Raw genomic sequence first — 20,500 nt, forward strand, 5'->3', positions numbered from 1 at the left:
TTTAGTACAATACTAACTATATTTAGGTTAAAGTTAAATATGGATTTAAATTTTTTGTTATTAATATTTGACTTGTTATGTTCATTATATTATCAAATAATAATTCTATTATATGTTAGTTAATGTCTTATTTTATAATGATTTAATTTTAACATACGTATGTAATTGGTAATAAATGTACAAAGATATGAAGCTGGTTGATAGGTAGCCTCTATGATCTTGTCCCTCTGTACTCTCAATCTTAGTAGTTAATCTTAGAGGAGGTGATTCAAGCTTTATATTTTCGAATTGTTAATGAATAGTCCTATATGGATTAGTGATAATAAATATATTTAAAATAATAATTTCACATGTATTAGTGAGATTATTGAGTTTATTAGTTGGAAAAAAAGTTTTTTAAGATAACTAGTCATTTTGGGATGGGTTTTAGACCCAATTTTACATAGTCTCAAAGTAAGATTCATATGTGGGCTTTTTCCCAAATTATCTACATATAAGAGTCCAAAAACTTACATGTGGGGGAGAGTGTTAAAAAATACTCCGTATGGATTAGTAAGAACAAATATGTTGAATTTATTAGTTAAAATTTTTTTTTCTAAGATAAATAGTCATTTTGGGACGGGTTTTAGAAAATTCTGTTCGGAACCTATGAAAGAGCGAAGAGGAAAAAAAAGAAACTATAAGAGCAGGTAGAGAATCACAGCAACCAACCACCGTCCGTTTTTTTCAACTTTTGGTCTTTTTTACTTTTTATGCTCACCTCATCCATGGTCTTACAAGTACTCCCAGGTATTACAGTTGAATCAGTTGAAGCCGAATAGCGGAAGCGCCACCATTGGATGTTGATCAGTTGCATGCTTCTGACGAAATTGGTTCACTGTGAACCACAAGAATTACTCGCGCCGTAAAAAAATTGATCGATGAGGCTGACTTGGTGATTTTCGTAAGATAGGTGATGAGCGGCGTTGGCTACGCCCCCCGTCTTTGGACGGACTAAGCCACAGCACGTGCAGAGCTTCCTCAGTTTTCTGTCAATGGCTGCGGCCTCTATTGCCTCTCTGCAGCTTCCGTTATTCTTCCGGAAGCCTGAACAGTGGTTTCCCACCAGAAGCCGCACAAAGTCAGGGTCAGTTAGCACCTGTTTTCTCGTTTCCTGCTCGTCATCTTCAACTTCACCGTCTCCTTCGTCTGGAAAGAAGGCAGTGACTGCAGAATCATGCGTCAACTTGGGTCTCTCACTCTTCTCCAAAGGACGGGTAATACGCATTTCATTTTATTATATTGTTATCTCTACTTTAATATTCCTGATTTCCTTTTTTTCGTAACCAGGGATTGTTCGCCGTTCTCTTTTTCTGTTTACTTTTTTACTTTGTCTACTACCGGTTCACACGTATAATTCTCATAAAATTCATCTTTGTAAGAATGTTTTGGTTTAAACACCTAATTGTTGTCGTTTTTCTTATCGGAGTTTGAACTTATACGAGTTGCTATCGATGATATCGCTTTACGGCTCAGATATGGTTCATCCCACGCGTATACTTGAATGGCTTGGCAGAGTCATTCCCTATTTCATTCAGCTTGCATGCGTTTTTTGTACATCTTTCTCTTTCTCCTGAGATAACGTCTGGTAGAAACTTCAAGCGCTCGGGTTTCTTACGAAACCGCTTTTTTCTTTTCTAAATTTTCTGTAGTTCAAACGAATTTATTCCTTTGGAAACGCTGTAAATAGGTTATAGCAGCTTCCTTCATTTTCTAGTGTATTTCTTACATTTTTCAGTGTTTAGTGTAGAAACTGATCTTTATAGTCGTGTCATCAGATATCAACAAGATAATTATCAGTGATATCTTTTGCCTTTCAATTTGAAATGATTTCTCTTGAGGAGCAAGCAGCTATTCATCCTTTTATTGAGTTCTATGATTCTTCATTTCTCATAACTACTTTGAATGAGTGTTTACGGCCTATACTTACAAATGTGCTAGGTCAAGGATGCTCTTAACCAGTTTGAAGCTGCATTGGATTTAGATCCAACGCCTGTGGAAGCCCAAGCTGCATTATATAACAAAGCTTGTTGCCATGCATACAGGTAAGCCCTTACTTTTTAGAAGAATATACAACTTCACTAAGAATACATTCTTTCTGAACCTCATTTCATGCATCTTGATTGTCAAAGTTCTGTTTACTTCTAAAACTTTTGGTTAAATTTCAATCTAAAGTACCAAGACATTGAGGATTTCCTAGTTAGAAACCTAACCAATAGAAAAGTATTGCAATTGCTTCTGGAAAATTTGTTTCAGTAATTCTAATTCTCCCAATTACAGTCTTAAATATATTTTGACAAAAAGTTTATCAAAAGGAACTAAACATTCCTAGTCATCATATGTCATAAGCCCTTCACTGGTAAATAAACAGAACATAAAGAAAGATTTAATATCCTAAATACATGGGCTTCTGGGCTTTAGTGCTGGTTCTTCTTATTGGGTTAGGGTCATTCAAACTGATCCAACTTCACTTGGCATGCTGCTGTACATCGAAATTCACATATGCACTTATGTCTTAATTCATTTACTGCATCAAATGAAATGACTCTCCCTCACTTCTTTCTCACTGTGGCAGAGGTGAAGTACAGAAAGCTGCGGCATGTCTGCGGACTGCTTTGCGGGAGTACAATCTGAAATTTGGCACCATTCTCAATGATCCAGATTTGGCCTCATTCAGAGCATCACCAGAATTTAAAGAGTTGCAAGAAGAGGTGCTACTCCTTTTATTCTTTTACTTTCTTGTGTTTTTTATGGGACCTTCGACTAGATGTGAGTATATGATATCCTTTTTCCTTTTACCTACTCCTGTTGGTCCTTGCAATAAGATATCCAGAGATACGTAACTATCAGTTTTCAACCAAGTTTTTCATTTTAATTTTGAGTTTTTTTTTTTAAAAAATCATATAATAAGTTTCTTATACATAGAGAAGGTTCAAAATTAGGACCAATATCTTATTATTAATTGACTTTGCAGGCAATATTGGGTGGTGAAGATATTGGATCCAGTTTTAGGAGAGACCTCAAGCTCATTAGTGAAGTTCAGGCACCATTTCGAGGTGTCCGAAGATTCTTTTACGTTGCACTTATAGCAGCAGCTGGAATTTCAACTTTTTTTACTGTTCCTAGATTAATTCGTGCCATTCAAGGTGGTGATGGTGCTCCTGATATCTGGGAGACTGCTGGAAATGCTGCCATAAATGTTGGAGGTAGATTGGGTTGTGAACTTGAAATAGATATCTGTTTTCGAACCTATAGTTCATGTTTTTTAAGGAATTTGCATCAATCTATCAAGACTTTAGTGATATAGCTTCAACAAACTTGAATAAATTTATCTTTTGTGTTTCCCACAATCCTGTATTTTGACTTTGTATTCCATTATGAATTTATCAATAAAATCAAGACAACCCTGTCTTGAATTTCACTTCTGACTGCTGATAATTTCATGATTTTAACCAAGGTTTAGAATCAGCACCATACAGGTATTGTTGCGCTTGTGGGTTTATTTTTTTGGGACAACAAGAAAGAAGAGGAACAACTAGCACAGATATCTCGGGATGAAACTCTCTCAAGGTTGCCGTTGCGGCTTTCAACCAATCGGATTGTTGAACTTGTGCAGCTTCGAGATACTAGTAGACCAGTTAGTATTCCTGACGTCCTCTGAAATGTTTATCAACACTATATGAATTACATCAGTCCTGCAGCTCAACAGCCAGAAGGCTCAACCTCTGAGGGTTTCATTTCTAAGTGGCACCCCAGGGACTGGAAAGCAAATTAAATTAGGCCTGAGTAGTTTCCAAAAGTTCAGAATATGCAGAATCGTTTGTAGCTCAGTGTTTGCCCATCACTGGAACCCTGTTGAGCTTGCTTGACCAACTCTATCAATATTTCATGGAGTAGAAAGACCCTTCCAATGCTTTTATTAGTCTGTAAATGTTGTTTTTTAGCCACTCTGAACAAGATGTTTCTAGGTTATTTTGGCAGGAAGTAGAGAAAGTGTTTATGAAGCTCTTCAGAAGGCTGAAAGGTTTCGGACTGAACTCCTTAAGCGAGGAGTTCTTCTGGTCCCTCTGATTTGGGATGAAGATAGAAAGCAACCTGTGCAGAGAAAAGGCTTTGGCTTGTCAGCAAAGGCAGCTGCTTCTCTTCCTTCGATTGGGGTATGTTTACTTGGTTCCTGTTTAACTCAACTACTAGGGTTGATATTATCTCAAAGCTGGATAAGTATAGTCTTAATTTCTTGAAGGTGAAGTTTGGAGTAATATGTTTCTATATACCATTATGTTGAGTTTATAGTTAGCGTAAGTTAGGTTGTTATTTTCTTTTTACTGGTTGCCCCTATTTCTATAGTTGCTAGAACATTACACAAACAGGGAATTAAATAAGAGTGGTTGAGCATCCTAATCTCAATCATCTCTGCTCCTCCTTTCTCTCTCTCTCTCTCTCTCTCTCTCATACTGTTCCAGTTGTCCATCTTCTCTGTTAAGTACTCACTTTGATCCCCTGCAGTAGCATGTAATGCTGCATACCCGCTCGACCTTACTAACCATAAATCAATCTGCAATTAAGAAGAAAAGGGAGAAAATAGAAGAAAACAGCAAAGGAGAGGGTTTGCATCAACCCAGCAAGCCCCATCTCTTTCATTAAGTCTCTTAATGGATTTACATAAAAGGACAAGAATGCTTCTTACTTGACAACTCTTCTGAATCAACATTAAATAACATGACTATTCTACCCCCATAATAAATAAAGCTTGACTCTCCCCCTCATGTGGGGCATATACGTGAAACAACCCCAACTTATTACAGAATCATAGAACTCTTTTTTATACAAAGGATTGCTAAAATTTCATATAGCTAATCTTAATATTTCACATATGGTGTAACACACCTAGATAGTACTTTTATCTTAGGAGGACCATCTTATTTCCCATGCCAAATCTCCTTCTACAACCAATGGGCAGGAATAAAACTGAATAAAAATTCCCAATTCACATAAGAGAGCATGAATCTCTGCACAAGTGGAATCACATTACTCAAAGGAGCAGAATATACTTGGATGGTCAAACCCGAATGATCTCTAAAAACCGTAAAAAATGTTGTCTCCTTGAGGCCTGGGTTTCCTTCCGAGCTTCCGCCAAATTTAGCTCATTAAGTTGTAGAAGCCATCAAACTGGTGGCTATGGCAAAATAAAAGAGGAAAGATCTGGCCTTTATGCATTCAACCCAGGAAATTATTGAGAAACCTCTCGTGAAAATTGAAACTTGAGAAGAGTGGAGAAGAACTTCACAAAAAATTCCCAAACTTGGATTCTATCACTCTGATACCATGTGTTAACATATGAATTTAAAGTAATAAAGAGGAGAAGAGATGAGAGAAAGAGAGGAGAAGAAATGAGAGAAAGAGAGAAGAAGAAAAGGATGAAAAGCAGCATGAGAGAAGCTGCCCACGTCAGGGCAGCACTCTACCCCTGTCTCTTTTATCACTTTAAGTAAAAAAGGAATAAAAGGACAAAAAATGCCCCTTAGCACATGTTATCCTAATACACTTAATAAAATAGGTCAGATTTTCCTAACATGCTATTTGACCACTAGGAGTAAATATTACATAGGTAGAATTACCAAAATACCCCTAATCATATTTTCTAGCAAGATTGATAGTTCCGAGTAGTTTAGTTGAAGATGAATAATTGGCATAAATTAGGGTTAAGAGTTGTCTCTAAGGAGTTGAAGAGACATGTTAAAAAAAAAAAAAACTTGGAAACACTGAAGTAGCTTGTTTTTTTTTCCTCTCCAAATTCTTGACTCTCACTCTCTCCTTTCTCTCTTCTCTTTTGCCCCAAAATCCAAAATTTTGTTATTCTCCTTCCAAGGTATGTAATATTGGTATCAGAGTTAGGTTTGATTCGAGGGATAAAGAGAAGATTAGTGAAAGTTTTGAGGATTTTTTTCTATTGCGTGTCCTTCTTGCTCGACACCAAGCTTTGGTGGAGCCAAACTTGGTGTTTTTTTCATCTATGATTGTTTGTCCTGCCAACCTCTATGATCTGACTTGAATCTGAATTGGGATTATGAAATATTACTTTTTACATTATAAATTCTACCTTACCAGATAGTTTTTTGAGTCTAGTTTCAACACATCAAACAGTGCATCAATCATATTTCTCTACAAAGAGAAATTATCATTGGGAGTAGCAAAGATCGGTAGAAAGGAACCCTCACACGATGGGTATGAACTTTAAGCCACTACCAATGTGCGCCATCAAGACCTGAGATCGGACCCGACCTGGGTTCTTCAAAATCCGGGTTGAGTTAGCTGAGTTGGGTCGGTTCAACCCGAGTCCAGAGTTGGACTCAGGGCAGTCCAAAGGGGACTTGCCCAAAACCAAGGGGGCAAGTTCCATGCCCCAGTCCTACCCGGACCATTAAAATCCAGGTTCACCGTCAGATTGGAAAAACATGCTAGCAACTGTCATTCTCCATTATTGTTAGTGTTGTACCTTGAAAATGGTGAGTAGTAAAAATTTCCTAACAAGTCTCATTCTCTATTACCCTTGGGAGCATACCACAACAAATGTCTTACTTTAGAGGGAGAGGGATTAGACCAAACAAGTGATGAAGCTGGAAGTCAAACAATACTACTTTCTAAAATATGAATGAAAAGACGAAACAGTAAAGGTCCTTGTAGAATCAGATTTCCACACTAACTGATCCTCGCCATCATGGGACTGTACTGACTCTTTTACAAACAAATCAGTTGAGCAATCATTTCCATCCTAAGCAAGCTATGTAATTTTTTTGTTGGGGGCTTGCTGGTCCCCTTTTTTTCTTCACAAAATCTCCATTCTTTTCAAAAGAAGAAATCAATTGTGCAACCTCTTAAATCTTTATATTGACATTTTAAAATTGTTTGAAGCGAGAGGTAACTGCTATGTCTTTCTGTGTCTTGACATATAGTGATCGTCAATTGTAGGAAGATTTTGAGAAAAGAACTCAATCTGTAACTGCAAAATCACGCTTGAAAGCAGAAATGCGGTTTAAGGCAGAAGTTGTATCTCCAACAGAATGGGAAAGGTCAGTTTTCGTCATTTCTTGTGTATCTGCTTTTAGAATGGCTATTTAATCATGTGGACTGAACCTGCTGTATGACCACCTTCAGTGTTTCTTACTGTGATGTCATAGGTTCAAGCCTCACTAGTACTTATTATCAGGCTTATACAACCTGCACTTGAGACATAACTCAGATCCAGTGACATCCCGGTCAGGTTATCCCTATAAACTCAGGTGGAACTCACTGGAAAATAAGAGGGACAAGTTCACCCCCAAACCAACTCGTCTCCTCCCAAAGCTGGGTCGACTTGGCTGAGTTTCAAGTCGACCTCTTGAGTCGCACAACCCTTCTTATTATGCACAGTCTAGGCTAGTGTTGATTTGTGAGTTGATACAGCAAAAGGACTTACAAAAACAAAGAAGAAGACAAATTTTGAGTGAGTGGTGTTCTGAGATTTTTGAACTGGGAATTTGAAGCAAAGACACAGCAACTGACAGAATCTTGATCTTTCTGAATGAAAGTTCCTCATTAGACTTGATCTATTATGAGAGTTAGCTCCTTCAAATTGCTCTTTGCAATGATTGAACTGGGAATATCTGATAAACCAAAATTGGAGAACTATTCACAAAGGAAATTACCTAATCAAGAAATATCTGATATAGGATAGTTGCAAATTGAGAATCAATCCAGCAGAAAGTATTGTGTAAGCATGCATCTATTATCTGGGCCTATAGGCTCTAGCATGGCGTGATTCCTGTGAAGTTGTTGAACCTAGTGGGGCCAGCTTGTCCATCATGCCGTTGTTATTTCCTCTTCATCTGAAGAACCTTGTTATCAAGGTTCAATGTGGTTATGGATATTGTCTCCTCTATTTCCTGCTCTTTGTCTCATGTATTTAGATCACGGCTGTTGACTCTTGTACTAAATTGGGTCCCTCCCTTCAATCTCTTGGTGTAAGGGGAGGCCTCCCTTGATGTATTTTCTTGCTTTCTTTTGAAATAAAATCATCACCGTTTAAAAAAAAAACAGAAAGGTTCCATGTGGTTATCGTCCTTCACAGCACCTTCTGGCCAGAAACTGTCCCACACAAACAAGTTCCTCAGCAGTGAATTGCCAACACTGCTCGTTCATTGTAAATTTGATGAAGGATTGAGGTCGCGTGAAGCTGTAGCAAGATCAGTGATGGGACAGCTGGATCAACCATAGAACTTAGCTTCTTCTTGAGCAGGCAAACATTGAAGATTCGATAAAGTCACGATATAGGTGGAATTGCTAGATGATGTTTTGGATTTCCATCTTGTTGGTAGATTTGAAACTGTCAATATTATTTTGGAGCTCGCATTTTTTTTTTGGCTCTGATGGCTTGATTTATATGCTGTATTTTCGTTTCCTGTTAATTGTCATTTCCAGCATAGAAAAAAATATTCTGGCATTGCGGAGGTATAAACTTGCAGGATTCAGCCAAAATATAAGCTCTGAGATGTGATTTTTGGGGAAATAAGTATATATATATAATATTGTTCCTCGTGGAAGTCAATGATCTAACTATGGCTCTGATCAAATTGCCAAGTCTAGGAGTTCCTTTACAGCACATTGTTGAGGGGTTCATTTACCATTTGTTTCTTAATTTTTGGGGACATACTGCATGTTTCTTTTTATTTTGTTTGGGTCACTTGCTGGTTTATTTTGTTATTTTCTTGCTAATGATGTAAGTGCAGCTGCTTGATGCATATTTTTATGTATTCTTCCTTCCTTGTAATACAATTCTCACCATTTGAAAAAAAAATCATACTATTCTAATCTGCTGTTTGCACAAACAGTTGCTAGAAGGTAACATCCACATTTAAGAATTTGATATGTGATAGAACCGCCTTGGGAAATGTTTTATCTTTTCTTAAAAGTGCAAGAAAGAGTTGAAAGAGAGGTTAAGAAGGCTGGAATAAGAGAGAAGGGAAGAGAGAGGCAAAGTAGAGGGAGAAAAGGAGAAGAGAGAAGAAAAGAGAGGAGAAGTAAGAAACCAAATTAAAATAAATTCTTTGGCTTTTAGGCATGCTTTCACCCTTAGTCCAGCTCTCTATTTATAGTTGGGCTTTACATCCAAAAGATAAGACAAATTTCTACTTTGATTCAAAAGTAGGACTAATCTAAGACTAGGACCCAAACTCTGTCTCATCTAAAACTCTATCTAGGACTCTTAATAAGTCTTTCACCATATCTTTGACTTCTTAACCTATCTACTTTATCTAAGACTCTTTTGAATTGCCAAATAAATTACAAGAGTACCCCACAAGTGGCACCTCCTAGACTTTCTAAAAATAAATACCTGAAGATTACAATTTGTACCTCTTCCCTAGGATGGTTTACCTATGATTTTACTAAAATTGGCTTTTATCAGTATGTTCCCTTACGTCGGGGGTAGCATGATCTCCATGGCTGAATTCAAGAAGAGCACTGCCTCTTTAGTCCTAAAGATGAACTTTGGGAATCACTTTTGCCTCTGAAGGCTTCTTTATCCAACTGATATAGGTCTTCTTAATAAGTGTTTAAGTGATCCAAGCCATTGATCAGATTTTATGTAAAGTAACTTATGCTGAAATTAAAAAAAAAAAAATGGTATGAGTGACTAAAGCAATAACATTTATAAGCTAGTGCACTATCATTAGAAGACAAATGGAACCAGCTCCTTCAATAATTTAATTACTTTTTAAGCTTATTGTGCTCAATTGACTAAGCATGCAATTACCCAATTTGGGAATGACTTTTTAAGATTTCTACACTTTCTCTATACTCATGGAGTATATTGTTTAGGTGGATACGTGATCAGCAGATATCAGAAGGAGTTACTCCAGGTGAAGATGTGTACATCATTTTGCGTTTTGATGGCCGTGTTCGAAGATCTGGGAAGGTAATAACATAAAATTGGGCTGGATGCCATATGAGTTATGTGGATGAGTAAAATGTTTATCACGTGGCTTCTGGTTGTTCATTCATCATCTCCTAGCTTCGTTACTGTACAGCATATAGTGATGCACAAAAAAGATGACAAACTAATTAGGACCTATGACTTAAAGGAGAAGAGAAACTAAGAATAATAAAGCACAAAGTTGAGACTACACTTCTAGGTTTTAGTGAGGTAGACAGTAGAGAAGAAAGAATGAAGAAAAAAAAAAGAGAATCAGAGGAGAGTGTAGGAGAGAACTAATTTAACTTGACCAGTCCATAGATTGATTACTTGATCCGTCTATCCTCTACATATTTTGGTAACTAAATTAACAAGTTACAAATACGCTCCTGACTTAAAATAAAAATAGGGAACTTAAATATGGAAAACTAAGTAAAAGAATTAAATAACATTATCTCAATTAGGATTGTTAAGGAATAGTCCCACATGGATTAGTGAGTACAAAGATCTTGATTTTATTAGTTGGGAAAGAGGTTTCCTAAGTTAACTAGTCATTTTGGGATGAGCCTTGGACCCAATTTTACATGGTATTAGAGTAGGTACTCATATGTGGGCCTATATGTAAATAATCCACTTGTATACCCACAAAAGAGGGCCTAAACAACTTTACAGAGATGTTACACAAGCAGGCCCTCAAAGTGGAGCATATAAATAATAAAAGTGTACAATGAAACATACATAAGATTGCCTCTGCAAATGAATTGATGCTTGGAGGAGACTTGTTCTATAGCAATGAGGTAGTGCATGTTTCATGTGGAAACAATAACAGATAAATTTGAGGAAGTCAGAGCTTTCCAAAGAAATTGAAGGTTTATAAAAAGAAGGAAGAAGACAAACTCTATAAAATAATTTTAAAATTGAAGTAGATTTCGAAGAGGTTGAGAAGAAGAGGGAAGTGAGAGAGTTTATGACAATGAAGACAAAGTGAGAGAAGTCGACCTCCACCCCTCCTCCCTTATATTCTTCTTTTTTGTATAGGAAAGAAAAAATAAGGTGTCATCGGAAAAACTCCTCAAGTGGAGAGGTTACATCAAGGGAGAAGTTCACAAAAAAGAAAAAGAAAAAAAAAGTATTCAATAGGTCAAGATTTGCCAACAATAAAGGTGTTGCCTATTAGCTGACGAGTCCAGTTAGTCCCACATCGGTTAGCAAGGACGGTCTTGGATGTTATATGAGAGAGTTTGCATACCTCTCCCTACAAGCTAGCTTTTGGGGCAGAGTTAGGCAGGTTCATATCATTTGGTATTAGAGCCATGCCTTGTCTAGTCGTATGTGGTTAGTCAATGGACCCATACACCGGTTCCCTGCTGTGGCCCGTATGGTGTGTAATATCCGTGGCCCGTGCGGTGCGTAATATCCCCATGTGGGCGTGCAATGCGTAATATCTGCACGTGGGCGTGCAGTTTAAAGGGGTCGGGTATGATGAGTCCCGGTTAGTCCCACATCGGTTAGCAAGGACGGTCTTGGATGTTATATGAGAGGGTTTGCAAACCTCTCCCTACAAGCTAGCTTTTGGGGCAAAGTTAGGTAGGTTCATATCATTAGCACCTTCCCTAGCTAGAGAATCCACCAAGAGATGCAAATAGTACTAGATGTATGTAGAATTTCATCAAAGTACACCAGGAATCTTCTCGGAGGACTCTTTCTTTTGGTAGCCCCACTAATTACATCAAAGAAACCCCTTAAAATACAAAATGTTGTACAAAATATCTTTTGAACAAGTCTCCAACCTTTGGAGAAGGGCTTTTAATTCTATTATTGTAGAATCCTACGTGCTAGAGGGCATAGAATAATTTTCTTCTCTACTTGTGTATAAATGAAGAAAGAAAATTTCATTTACTACATAAAATAGGCAACATTTTACACATCGGAACTACATAAGAGAACTCCTTGGGAGGTTCTATGAATCCCATAAAAAAATGATGTACTAGATTTGCAGGTCAAAGCTGTTCTGCGTTTTTTCTGGAGGTTTCAAACAGAAGTCACTGGTATTTTCCGTTGCTTCTCAATTTATTGAAGATTTTGAGTGTCCTTTATGTATTCTTTTTACATAAGTTCACTTCAATTAGTAGAGGCAAGAATTCATATTGGTTTTGAATTGGACCAGTTTCCCTTTTTCGTTGGGTTGATCTGCTTCTTGCCAACGAAAAAAAGAAAAGGAAATAGTTTGAATAGTGTTCATTCTTAAATGGCTTAAGTAGGTGGTGTATCTGTCATTGACTGCACATTGTAACAAGCAGTTTCAATCTTGCAATCTTGTATGCCTCTTTCTTACTTGGTACCTGTTTTTATTGACCCATAAAATGTCATTCATGTACTGTAACTAATACTCCTTTCTCTCGTTTAGGGAATGCCCGATTGGTCACAGATCGTGAAGGAGCTTCCCCCAATGGAAGCGTTACTCAGCAAGCTAGAAAGATGAGTTATTGCTGCAAAAAATGCTGCTTGCATGAGATAGGTCTGATATTATTGTGATATACGTAAATTTCTTGGTAGAGTTAGTATTTCAAATTCTTAGTTGCCGCTTGTTTGTGTTTACCATGTAGGGGTGTAAATTTTACGGTTTAATTGATTTTCTGTTCATTGTTTATTAAATGGAAGGAAAATGGAGCAGAACTTCTTACACGATTAGGCATTTGTGTTACCTGATCACCTGTTAATCGTTTATTAAATGAAATAGAAATGGGTAAAGGTTATTCCTATCTGATTAACTGATTATGGGTATGGATTGTTCTATACCCAATTTGATAATTACCCACTTATGTATGAGAGTGATTTGGTAAATATGTGTTTGAGATAAAACATGATTCAATGCTTCTTTACATTGAAGACTATTTAAAACATTGTTTGAAGACTCGCCTACTTTGCTCGTAAAATGGGTTAATCAACTCGATATTTAAAGAGGGTTGGTTCATTTGAAGGTTGGGAATTGGTATCAATCATGGCTGGGGCAAAACTGATTGGACTCTTGAAAGGCATGAGTTTGACTAAGGTTAAACGGTTCCTTTGGACTCAATTCATATCCTAGACTTGCTGTTAGATATAATTGATCACATTTTCTGGATACTGATCTGCTTCCCTATACTGCGTGTTTGGATATTCAGCAGGCTATCTTTACTCTTGTGGCGGCATATCTTGCTTTCATTCTCGAGAACTACTTTCATTACGGTGGGTGAGTTCAGCATGTTGGAACAGTCAATAGCTGCAAACGTAGGGCATGAGGAGCTATATATTTTTTGCAGCTATATATTTGGCACATAACAACCACTACCATCAATCCCACGCATTCACAAACTTTGCCCATTTGTTTACAATTTGAAGTGCTCAGTTTCTCCCATGGAAATCTTTGGTAACGCAAAAACAGGACTAATTGGTTAGATTATTAGCAGTAGCAGATGTTCAAAGTTCCATTAGATATTCAGTGGCTTCCATTAGAAACCACTCTCTAAGGGAAGCCTCCTTGGCATTCTAGGTTTTTGACTAATGGAAAGCCTCCTTGGCATTCTGGGTATTTTGACTAATGGAAGCCTTCTTGGCTTTCCAGGTTTCAGGATCGTATTTGTTTTACTGGATTCACTTAAATTCCTTTTTTCCCCATCTTCTGTTTTTTCTGTCTCCTTTAGAAGAAGATTAAGACTGCTGTGACTCTTGTAGAGGGTGTTTTAATAGTCATAAAATAATAAAAGGATATTTTATTATTTTAAATATGTGTGAAATATTACATTTGAGGGTTTTAATTTTGTTAATATATAATAGATAAAGAACTACTTTTAAATATTTTTAATTAATTTAAATTAATTAATGATCAAATTGAAGAGTATTTTCGTCATTTGTATTTTTATAAACATTTAATTATTTATTAATATTTTAATTTTTAATTTTCATATTTTGTTGTAATTTTCATGACCGTAGCCTTCTTCTCTTCCACTACAAGTTGAACTTTCACTACGCCAATGAAGAGTGAGGACTGTACATGATGGAAAATTGGTGAAGAACAACTCTCTGCTGCTCTGCTTTGATCAGCAAATCCGTCTGCATCTAATTCATCCTTCAATCTTGTCATCACCATTAATATACTTGTCATCAAATATTCTGTATTATCACCTGTTGTCGTCCTCGAGGTTGATCTTTATCAAGATGAGTAACGGTTTACATCATTCTACAACAGACTAATAGAAGATTTAGATGAAAAATACGCGGCGCTTTGCCAACCTGATCTTAGAGCAGATATCGACTTCAACTCCATCCCTTTCAGACAATAACTCCATTAAAATATATCTTCCACTAACAGTATCTTCACGGTATTAGTTTCTTGTCGGTTTCTAAAAGGTTTCGGCGGCTTTTGTTTCTCATTTTGCTTTGGATTCTTTTTCCCATTTCGTGTGGTGAGCGTCCGCCTGGAGCTTGAGCCAATCAAGCATGAACAGCAGCAACGTAGAAGACAAAAAAAAAAATGAAAAGGCTTAAGCTGCTGTGGGGTTTAGATCAGCCATAAAACTGCAAAAACCTTTTGGGGTGAAGAGTCACCTTCATGGCAGCGGATGTCTTGACGACTCTTGCTCACAACTGGAATGGAAGAGCAGGTCCAATCTGCCAAATGAAGAAAGAGACGTACCTGTCTTCTTCCTCTTGGTTACTTCTCGCCACAAGAACTTGTGGAAGGGAAGAGACCGTCTCCTACTATCTAACCCACATTGTCCCTCGTCTCCCTTCAATCATTGTGCTCTTTAGATGGATTCCTTCTCTGGGTTCAGACATGTAACAGCAAAAAACAACTGGAGTTGAAAGGATGGCAAGAATCATAGCCTTAGATTTTTCTATTTCAGCAAATCTTAACTCTTTAATTTTCTTTCAACCCATGTGTTTGTATCGATAGAAAGTATACAAAAAAATGTCGTAAGAAGATTTTCTTGTTGAGAAAATTTTTCGTACCATTGGGGACAATTTTTTTGTTTTTTCAATATTCGTAGGAATCAAGTTGCCAACACGAGACCCAAAGGTAGAAGACATTAAAGAATTGTTGCTAAAAAGAAAAAACTTACAAGAAGAAATATTGAAGAATTGAAGATTAGAGTCTAGAATATAAATCTAGAACTTAAGAACTTTAGCAATGTAAAAGTAGTATTTCATCTTCTAAAGCTTGTCTTAGCATGAATATAACATACATCAATTATATTTCAAAATTGTGAACAAAATCATAATACAAATATTTCAATTTTTTTTAGGAATTATACCTAAAGTTTTTACTAAATTTAATCTTGATTTGAAATTCAAGATGTTTGAACCATATCAATTATTAATTCTTTATAAACGATATTAGGGCATTATATTTTAAAACCATAAGAACCATCCTACAAGTTTCAAATTGATTTGAATCTCAAAAAGAGTTGAAATTAAGGTGTTATCTATAACCTGAACACAACAAATTCATTGATCGATCATCCTTTATATGATTGGTCAATCGATGAGTCAATTGATTGATCATCGTTTACAGTGATTGATCATCAACCAAAATATTGCGAGATTTCTATAAAACGTTCAATTGATCATTCTTGCTTTCATTGATCAACCATTATGCTTGAAACATTCCAAAAATAGAGCCATTAAAAGGCTTTGATTGATCAATCAATGTTGTAGACCTATCTTAGTTGACTTTTCTTCAATGTTCTAAAACAACTAGTTTTGCTTTCTAACTTTAAATAGTAAAACTTTGTAAGTATACTACTGAAAGAGAGTTTCTTGCTCATTTTCTCAAATCCTTTTAGCCTTTCTCATTCATTTTCACTCTCATTCTAGTTCAAGATCCAAATTCATTCCTTTCTCATTCATTTTTCACTCTCATTCTAGTTCAAGATCCAAATTCATTTACTAGTTAGTGCTTAAAGGTTTGGAAGAGCTTGAATTGGACCGACTCTCTCCATATGGTTGTAAGTTTTATTTTCCACTTTTGTAATTTGATTTGTCTTATTAAGGTTTTTTAAAACCTAGAATCTAGGGTAAAGTTGTCTAAAGCCAAAATTTAGTTGTTGTATAAGGAAATCTCTTAGCGAGAGATTTTGGGCGTGCAATCGGGGATTGCACCTAGTGGGCCCAAAGGAGTCGTAAATATTTTGTAATTTCACTAAACAGAGATCAATGAATTTTCTTGAGCAAGAGTTCTTGAGTTGTGACTACTACTAAGGGAATAATTAATAAAAAATCCTTGTCTCTTTTGTGGTTGCGTGTTTGCCTTTTCAATTTGTATTTATGTTTTTGTTGTAATTAATTTTTTGATTTACACTCAATTCACCTCCCTGAGATGCCAAGAAAGAGATAAGTGGAGAAAAGTTGACTTTGGGTGAAACTCAAGGGAATCATATGTTGACGATAATTTTTCACCAAAAACAAGAGAAAGTTTAAGCAGAATTAATATTGTGTGAAGAAATGGCGTTTAAAAAATAAAAGAAAATTTCCTCCACATGCAAAAATTTCCAGAACATCATTTTTTGGTGTTTCATTTTACTGAAAACTATCACCTTTTTTAGTGGAATAAAAAATCAACCACAACAAGGTGAAACTTCTAGAACACCATTTTTTGGTGTTATCAATTCGATGAAAATTCGTACATTCTTAGCCAAAATTGAAATTCAACTCTCATTATTTTTAATTTGATTATTAAACAAGTGAAAATAATAATAAAAATTATTTTAATAAATACTTCTAATGGCATAAATGAGAAATTAGTTGGAAGAAGATTAAAATTTTTTTTTCAAATATTTTCCATAAAAAATAGTAAAATCGCTATTACATGTTAGATCTTTGTTAGTGAATTTCAATTTTTACTAGTGGAGTTTTGAACTTCTACTAGCGAAAATGGATTTTGTTATTAGAGCTTTCAAACTTTTGTAGCGAATTAAAATTTTGTTGGTGGAACCTTTAATAACAGAAGCATGTCAGAGAACCCTTCCAACGAAAAAATGGCTAGAAGAGGTTCCGCCAACGAAAACCATAAACATGTCCTCAAAGAAAACATATTGCAGAATAATATAAAGTGATATACTTATGACTTGGAACGTGAAAAATAACCAAAACCATATCTATCTACCCCCTCCTTCATAGAAACTTACCCTCAAAGTTCTAAAAATCTAGAAATTGATTGTGAAAGGTATCCTCATCTTCCCAAGTGGTCTTGGCGTATTGGAGGTGTCTCCAAGAGACTAATGCCTCAGTATGGATGCATCCACCAACTCAAACTCTACTTTGGTGGAGGACGAGAGTTAGCTCTTTGACTAGGTGCCTTATAGTCCTATTGAGGGAGACTAAATGAAATTGACATGTGCTCTCATATTCCAATTTTAGGTAAGATAATAGGAAACCAAATGAATCAATGCAATGGAGGGAAACTCTAACTTGTAAGCAATTGGCCCAATTCACTCTAAAATGTAGCAAAACACCAACATTTGATTTAGCAGCTGGACTACTTGTTGACCTAGATTGACTCAAGTCCCTGATTTTGATGATAACAAAACTTAAGTCAATGAGCTGAGATTATAAATAATATATTTCAAGATCAAGAAATGCACCTTGCCTTCAAGAAACACACACAAGGTCTATGAGGAAGAATTGGTGAAATCAATGCAAAAGACCCCTATATAAAGGAAGAACATGTTATCTTCAAGAAGCACATACAATGAAGCATGAAAACTTATAGATCTAGAGTCTAAATTTCAAAGAAAATATCTAGAGCTCTAGATATGTAAGCAGATAGCCAACTAAATTCCAATTATAGGTAAAAGTATGTTTTGGAGGATTAAGACATAAGGGTTTTCTAAAACCATGTTTTAAAATATCATACACATGTTTTAGACATAATTAATCACTTAGTTTTGGCATTACCCATGCGTAGAGCATAATAACACACACTGCCAATAGGTATGATCGATCATTGACTTAAACATATGAACGAACATCAATGTAATAATCTTCTAGTATAATGCATGATCAATCATCCTTTATTGCGTGATTAATCATCCCAACTCTTGCAAGACAAGAATTAAAAATCACAACTTATCATCATTTTTGTGTATGATTGATCATCTAGAATGCTACAAAGCACGTGTATAATGCATGATTGAGAATTGCCTATAAAACAAGATCGATTATCACAATTTATCTGACTTTTTAAATGCATGATCAACGTTTGATAAATCACTAGGCCTTAGGAAATAAAAAAAATTAGTTGTTAGAGCAAAATGATCGATCATCCCTCCAAACTTTTTTGTGCAATGGAGAAAAAAAATAGCTATTTCACTACAAACTTATAAATAGTGACCTAACTCATTCAATCACATTAAATATATGATTTTTTACGTTGTTTTTTTTTCCTATGATGGCACAAACGGTCCCTAATAATCACAGTCTCACATTACAATTCTCAAGATTTTTTTTTCACCAAACCTTAACCCTCTTCCACTTAATATTCTCTTTCTATAAACTTTAACACTAATGCCACACAAGACATAAGCATGAGTTCTTTTTCTTCCAAATCGTCTTTCTCAAGTCTCTTTGTATTTTTAACCCTAAACCTACTCAAATTTGAACTTTCCAAGCCCAAGTTCATAAAAATATGGCATTACAATAGGCCGGTTTTATGATTGTACCATTTTGATGAGGATAATACAAGGAGAGTAGTGTGACTTAACTAAGAATTTATCTACTAATTTTCTCTCATTTCTCTCCAAAGAGAAGTTCTCTGAGGACCGGTTAAGCATTTGATGAAGTATTCACAAGACTGACATCCACTACACAACCAGATGGAGATGAAAAAAAGCCATTCATGTTGTTATGAGTAGTGGAGCTCCTATATCAGGTGGTGGAAAATTGGTAAAAGGGGACCTAACACTTATGCAATCACTTATGCAAGCATTCAGTATAATTTTTCTTTTTTTTGGGAAAAATGTATAATTTTTAAAATAATTTTATATTTAAAAATTTAAAAATAAAATATAAAATTGACAATAAAATAAAATAAGAGTAGAATTGAAATAACATATTATATAGCATGTTCTAAAAAAATTATTAAAAATTGAACTATAAATTGGAAGAATAAAATAATTACAAAAAAATAAAAAATAAATCAAATAAGTTTAAAAAATATGTGAAATGACACTTAATTACTATTTAAAACTGAAAATTAGTAGATACTTTATAACATTTAATATTTTTAACAAAATAAATTATTTACATAATTCAAAAAAAATCCCCCTCTAAAATCTCAAATTTTTTATTTTTTTTATTATTGAAGTTAATACTGTTATTAATTTTATATACCAGTTATTTTTATTTCTCCTTAATTTATACTTATAAAATTACATAAATTTTCATAATTTTATGGTTATTAGTTTTGAATTGATAATATTACTTATTTTGTTTAAAATAGAAATTCAAATAGTAGAGAAATTTTAATAATAACTATAAACATTTGAAAATAATAAGGTACACGTAAAAATATAGTTAAATTAATGTAATAGCTTGTGTTAAAAGAAGTACTAAAAATAACTATAAAAATAAAATAAACTAATAATTAATAAAATTATTAGAAATTAAATAGTAAAAGGAAATAATCTAAATAAAAATTATTAAAAATAAAATATAACGAAAATAAAATAATTATTTTAAAATAAATTAAAATTAAATGTGTGTCAAACGCATAGCCAATACAACCCAACACAGCAGTCTGTTAAGTGCGGAAAGCTAAGTACCTAACCCAGGTGGACAGGAACCACCTAGCTCTAATAACACTCACCATTCCCGTTCCCGTTCCCTACCGCTTCCGTCAGGATTCGAATGTGAAACGTGGTGCCCAACTTTGATACCATGTCAAACACCTAGCCAATACAACCCAACACACCGGCCTGTTAAGTGCGAAAAACCAAGTACCTAACCCAGGTGGACTGGAACCACTTAGCTCTGACATCAATGTAATATAAAGATGTAAAAAAATGTATGTAAAAATAAAAAATGAAATTTAGGTCCATCAATTTAAATATGATGGTTAAATAAAAATTGGCTGGTGTATGTACCTTAGATTGACTTAGGTCTAAGACATTTTTTCATTTAAGTGTCTTACAAATTCATTTTATGACTTTTATAATACCAATTACTGTCCATTTTATCTTTAAATACATATTTGTTTTTATCATAAATAGCTAGCAAAATTGTCATTCCATCCTCTCTTCTCTTGTTCTCTCCTTCAAAGCTAGGTTGAGATTGGAAAAGAAAATGTTCAACATTACGGATTAACAAATTTTCATATTACATAGGATGACTTATATTAATTTGGTTAATGTGAAGCAATGTGATGTTTTGGTAACAATGTTTTTTATCAGTATCTAGAACAGGATAGAGTGCAAAGGTCATATGTATCATCCTTTAACAATTTAGTAATTAGAATTGGTATTTTTATATTATCAT

At 35.0% G+C, this 20,500-nt stretch overlaps 1 protein-coding gene across 3 annotated transcripts; it reads left to right on the forward strand.

Moving 5' to 3' along the window:
* Positions 1 to 952: 952 nt before the first annotated feature.
* On the forward strand, positions 953 to 13,594 carry LOC137951970 (protein LOW PSII ACCUMULATION 1, chloroplastic). Of its 3 annotated transcripts, none has more exons than XM_068798981.1 (10): positions 953 to 1,256; positions 1,981 to 2,084; positions 2,615 to 2,750; positions 3,014 to 3,245; positions 3,519 to 3,676; positions 4,008 to 4,196; positions 7,009 to 7,109; positions 9,895 to 9,991; positions 12,396 to 12,506; positions 13,153 to 13,594. In XM_068798981.1, exons 1-9 carry the CDS (start codon positions 1,035 to 1,037, stop codon positions 12,468 to 12,470), a joined length of 1,314 nt encoding a protein of 437 aa, XP_068655082.1. In that variant the 5' UTR covers positions 953 to 1,034; the 3' UTR covers positions 12,471 to 12,506; positions 13,153 to 13,594. The 3 variants fall into 3 exon arrangements, with proteins under 3 accessions (XP_068655082.1, XP_068655081.1, XP_068655080.1); XM_068798980.1 differs by lacking the exon at positions 13,153 to 13,594 and adding an exon at positions 12,970 to 12,992; XM_068798979.1 differs by lacking the exon at positions 13,153 to 13,594 and having other exon boundaries at positions 12,396 to 12,679.
* The last annotated feature ends 6,906 nt before the right edge of the window (positions 13,595 to 20,500 follow it).

The sequence above is a fragment of the Aristolochia californica genome, unplaced genomic scaffold, assembly GCF_029961685.1.
Source record: "Aristolochia californica isolate CCGP_79_NKW_82.1479 unplaced genomic scaffold, dmAriCali1.0.hap1 SCAF_15, whole genome shotgun sequence".
NCBI lineage: Eukaryota > Viridiplantae > Streptophyta > Magnoliopsida > Piperales > Aristolochiaceae > Aristolochia > Aristolochia californica.

Excerpts from the sequence above, each read along its gene's own strand:
- LOC137951970 (XM_068798981.1), top strand. The coding sequence starts at position 1,035 with ATGGCTGCGGCCTCTATTGCCTCTCTGCAGCTTCCGTTATTCTTCCGG. Across the intron at positions 2,085-2,614 it reads GCTTGTTGCCATGCATACAG|AGGTGAAGTACAGAAAGCTG; the intron begins GTAAGCCCTTAC and ends TCACTGTGGCAG. Across the intron at positions 2,751-3,013 it reads TTAAAGAGTTGCAAGAAGAG|GCAATATTGGGTGGTGAAGA; the intron begins GTGCTACTCCTT and ends TTGACTTTGCAG.